This window comes from Panicum virgatum, chromosome 9K (assembly GCF_016808335.1).
Source record: "Panicum virgatum strain AP13 chromosome 9K, P.virgatum_v5, whole genome shotgun sequence".
NCBI lineage: Eukaryota > Viridiplantae > Streptophyta > Magnoliopsida > Poales > Poaceae > Panicum > Panicum virgatum.
The window spans coordinates 8,880,105-8,884,876 of record NC_053144.1 but is presented as its reverse complement, the minus strand read 5'-3'; the positions used below and the strand labels follow the sequence as shown (position 1 = coordinate 8,884,876).

The 4,772-nt window shown below is 46.0% G+C and overlaps 1 protein-coding gene across 1 annotated transcript; it reads left to right on the top strand.

Annotated features, from left to right (window-relative positions):
- Positions 1-3,343, top strand: LOC120649909 (uncharacterized protein DDB_G0290803-like). Its single transcript, XM_039926836.1, has 2 exons — positions 1-536; positions 1,628-3,343. Exon 2 carries the CDS (start codon positions 1,707-1,709, stop codon positions 2,949-2,951), a length of 1,245 nt encoding a protein of 414 aa, XP_039782770.1. The 5' UTR covers positions 1-536; positions 1,628-1,706; the 3' UTR covers positions 2,952-3,343.
- Positions 3,344-4,772: the final 1,429 nt, after the last annotated feature.

Below are 4,772 nucleotides of genomic sequence, written 5' to 3'. Positions count from 1 at the left end.
GGTGGGAAAAAAGAAAAGAAAGAAGAACCTCTCATACTCCTAAACACCGAAAAGTCAGAGAGAAGAGCTAGATAAAAAACCTCACCATTTCCTCTTCCTACACCCTCCCTTCTTCTCCCCCCTCTTGTGGTCTGGGACTCTGAAGCTGCCCGCCTCCTCTCCGGGTCTCCGTCCACATCGCGTCATAAATCCCTCTTCCCCCCGTCCCCGGCCTGGCACCTACCCTCCGCCATTCCAATCGCCAATCCGCCTGGCGCACGCACCCCGAATCCACCGTCGCATTTGTTCGCGAGCTGCAGCTCCCGGTAACCCGTTCCGTTTCCGAGGGGCGGTCCGCTCTAGGGGCCGGCGCGTATTTAGATCCGGTCCTGCCTTGCGCTAGTGGGGGAGCGGATTTAGGTGAGCAAGCATCTTGATTTTTTGACCAATCTTTTGCTCTGCCCCACCTCGTGGTGTTCGTTGTATAAATCTTCTGTTGGGGGGTGGGAAGAGGAGACCAAGCCCGGAGCAAGAGCCGCGGTTTCAAGGATCCTCAGGTGAGCTACTCCCGGCCCTGTTCTGTCCCAAAGCTCGAATCGTTTCCGTGTACGGTGGCCTTGCCCTGCGTGTTCTTGAGCTCCTTGAAGCCCTTTGGGTTTCTTTTGAGTTCAAACACCCGCTTTTTCATGCCTGTGCTGCTGCAATCGTCCGAGTTTGGGGTTGCTTGCCTGGATTTTTGTCTATTAAAATTTAAATCCCAGTAATGGAGTGAAAAACTCTTGTGGGCTGCTCTACCCCCACAAAAATGGATTCTTTTCTTTGATTGTCGCGTGTTCGCAGCATAGGTTGTTTCGATGTTCGGCCGTCGTCTGATTGGAGTTCTCGCCTGATGATTATTCCTACGTATGACCTTTTCTCTGGTTTAGCTAATGCGATTGGAGGCTATGTTTCCTTTTCTTCAGGATTCAGGACCTGATGGTTATAATTCGTTGCTTAGGATTCCTCGGCCTTAATTTAAACCAGTAGTATGGGGTTTAGAAATGTAGCCGCACGCTTCGTCGTTGTTCCGTTTTCAGTTATCCTAGGAGGAGTTATCCTAGATATTTGTTCCCTACTTCACAACTGCACATAGCTTCAATAGAGGTACCTACTACCTAGTAGGAGATGTTGAAAGCCTTGGAGGTTGTTCAGATATCAAATGCATAGTTTGTATTTATACTAGTAAATATCCCAACGGGAAGCCATATAAATATATTAAACATATAAAAATGTGTATATTATACACCATTTGTATTTATAGTAACATAATATATGTCAGTTGAGTAATTCAGTTTTTTTTTCTATTTTACTCACCACTTGCTAATTCTAAACGGTTTCGGACCCTTAACTCAATATATGGTCATCCGGATTCCGATTAGGAGCTCGATTGATGGACCAAGGGATCATTGCTTGCTTTATTAGTAATAAAAGTAGAGATAAAGATGATTCGTACGATTGTAGACATATGACATAGTTTTTAGCTTTTCTCTGATATAGCTTACAAATTGTTATTATTTGGTTCTTTCAAGTATTTCATCTCCCCCCTTACTGTTACCCTTGGTCAAATTATGAAGAAGAATGCTTATATGTTTGTAACATCTTGTTTCAGGAATCACCAAGTGTTCAAGTGCTGGTATTGGGAGTGAAAAAAAGGATTTTAGACGTTGCTGTTTTACCTTTGTCTAAAAATGTTGAGGCAGAGCTCTAGTAGAAATCACAGATCCAGAGGTCTGAAGCTAAAGAAGGCTCTCCAGATAACTCTCTTGATTCTGGTTTCTGTTTGGTTGATCTACCAAGTTAAGCATTCTTATGAGAAGAAGGCGTCATATAGCGAAGATGAAGGGAATGATCTACATAAAGATGATAAGGACCAGGGGGTGGTTATCAGATTGAGCAGGAAGGACCTACCTTCAAAGATGGAGGCTGATTCTTCAACATTGGATGAAAAGGTGGAGGATGAAGAGAATGATGAAATGGAGCAAGAAATGAAACATGATGAGAATGATGAGGACCCCATCGATGAGCAAGACCTAGAGAAGGACGAAGATCTTCCCGAGCCTGGTGAACATTCTGCTGACAAGGATGGAGATGATGTGGGTGTGTTTGAGGATGAAGAGCATAAGGAGCGGTCTCAGGAGGATCAAGAGAAGAGCTTCCATGGTGATAATGTTTCTAGTGCTGTCACTCATGATCCCCCATCATCTGAGCAAGATGAGCTGTCCCATCATGCCCAAGAGAAGGTCTTGTTCGTGGATGATGCTTCATCTGCAGTGCCTCATGAAAACCACGAGGGCGGAAGCAAGGAGGAGGAAGTGCGCAGGGCTAGGGAGAAGAGTTTCAGAGGTGATGATGTGGCTAGCTCTGTGGATCATGATGCCAAGTTGACAAAACCTCTTCCCGAGGACCAATTGAACACCATGGATAGGATATTTGAAGGCACCACAAATTTGTCCAATGGAATTTCATTTCGGGGGCCTGGTGTAAATGGATCAAATGCTACCGGGGGACATGTGGCTACTCCAACTAATATGTCTTCCCATCAGAATGCTGACATTCCTAGCATGAATCCAGAAAGCAAGATCCATTCCACTCCAGCAAATTTGACCAGTGACCATGAGCAAACTAATTCAACTTTGAATGGTCAAGCAGAGCAGCAAGTGAATTCAACGGTGGTGCTGCAGGGAGAAGTACAGCCTTTGACTGACCAGACAACATCTGTTGAGTTGCATTCTCCACCAAATGGCACCTTGGCTCAGGTAACAGATGGGCAAAAGTCCACATCTGGAGCTGGGAATGATGACAATAACACTGGCGCATCCTCCACCCCGGTGGACAACAAGGCTGACAGTGAGGATGCTCACAAAGAAGACGTGGATGTCTCCACGAAAATAATGAACAGGGCAATGAGTGAAGAAGAAGTTGTCCCTGAATGATAATAAGATGAGATCCTCCTCTCTTATTAGGCTCTGGTGTAACCTGTAAGTTCGTAGGACTTGGTTTCTTCATCTCCTAGACTCGGAGATGCAATGCAAGCAGGCTATCTCTGTTGCCCCACTTTTTGTAAAAGTGTTCGATAGATACCTGCTTTGTATTGCCTAGTAGTAGTAGTACATCGTGATGGTCTGGGGCAAGTGATGAACAAGAAGCATGTACCCACAGGAATATAGCGATTCGGCAGCTCAGAAACTTGGCTGCTTGAATCATGTGTCAACCAGGCTATCAATGAGATGTCCATCACGCCCACCATTAAGCCTGAATACGTGTTGTTGTGAACTGTGATGCTTGCATAGTTGTAGCCATTTAAATGCTCTGTGTTGCAGCCTAACCTTGGTCTTGGCAGTTAACATGCCAACATTTAAATGCACCCTGTTGCTGCCTAACCTTCATTTGTAGATGCTTTGCAGTTCCCTGGACTCAGATTACAGGTCATGATTCTGTGCTTCAGCCTTTCGAAGGTTGTACATGATCCAATCTCCAAGAGCGTGAGTACCCGGCCAAATATGATGCTGCAAGTGCAATCCTTGTTTCTCCCCTGAAATTTAAATGTGTTTCTTTTCCCCAACTTTTTTTTGAAGGGTTTTCCCCCAACTTTTCATGTTTCCCGTTGGCGGAATGGCATATGAATAATCTCGGTGTTTTTATTTTTCTTAAAAAAAGCTCGGTGTTCGAAACTTTGGTGCCAGCCGATGTAAATATGATTTCCATCAACCCATGTGCCATGTAAACTGTAGCACTACCGGCACCACCTACAGGCCACAGCTATGTGATGCGACGATAATGTTGAGTACTCCATTGTCTGTACTGCTCCGTATGCTACTACGACCCTGTGGCCTGTACCGTGTGGGTGTGGCCCAGTTACCCTTTTGTAAATTAATTCATGCTACATGTGGGATCATTTAATCCAGGGCTCTGAACATTGGAAACTGTCGTGTCAGTTTCGCCGCAGTCAGCACCATGCGCTGCCTGCGTTGGCTTTTAGACCAAGGTTCATGTGGGTCTACACTTCGGTTCAGGGCAGCGGTCCTGCAAATTCTAGATCCAAATAGGACAATCAACCTGCGGCGCAGACAACTGAAAATGCAAGTGCAAACACAAATATCGCAGTCCGGAACGGCTTGGAAATGCGCTCGGCGGTCGGCGCTAACTTGACAGAGCTGCAGTGGCTGATGTTGACAATGTTCCATTCGTATCGTAGGACCAAATGTTTGCGCTCTTCAAGGTGCTGGAATCATATGCCAACTAGGCGACTATCGACGAGATGTGCACATCTCAGCCACCTTTGTGTCTGGATGTGTGTAGATGTGAATTGTGATGCTTGCAAAGTTGTAGCCTGCTGATGAGTCACAATCGGCCGTGGCAAGATTAGGTGCTTCAGACAACAAGCATGTACTGTGTGGTCCGTGTTCCTATTGTAAATTAAGCATCCATGTGAGACTGTTTAGGCCAGGGCTGCTTCTGAGCATCGGAAAGCGTCCTCTTGATCTGCAGTCAATGCCATAGGAACCGTGACCTGTGACCACACGCTGCCTCGTCTGGAATACAGAAAGAAATGATATACGCCTGGACTGTCTGATGTACCTGAATACACTGTCCAGCAGTTCGACCTGCATATGCATATCAAGCGAACATTGGCATCCAGTTTGACCTCTCCTGCCCAAGCCCAACTGCCCAAGGTTGTAGTGTCAGGACGACGGGTCAACGGCAACTGGTCTACACTTCGGTCATGCCTAGGTCCAACTAACATGATCATCCAA

Bases quoted from the DNA above. Each gene is read 5' to 3' on its own strand.
- LOC120649909 (XM_039926836.1), top strand. From the start codon at position 1,707: ATGTTGAGGCAGAGCTCTAGTAGAAATCACAGATCCAGAGGTCTGAAG.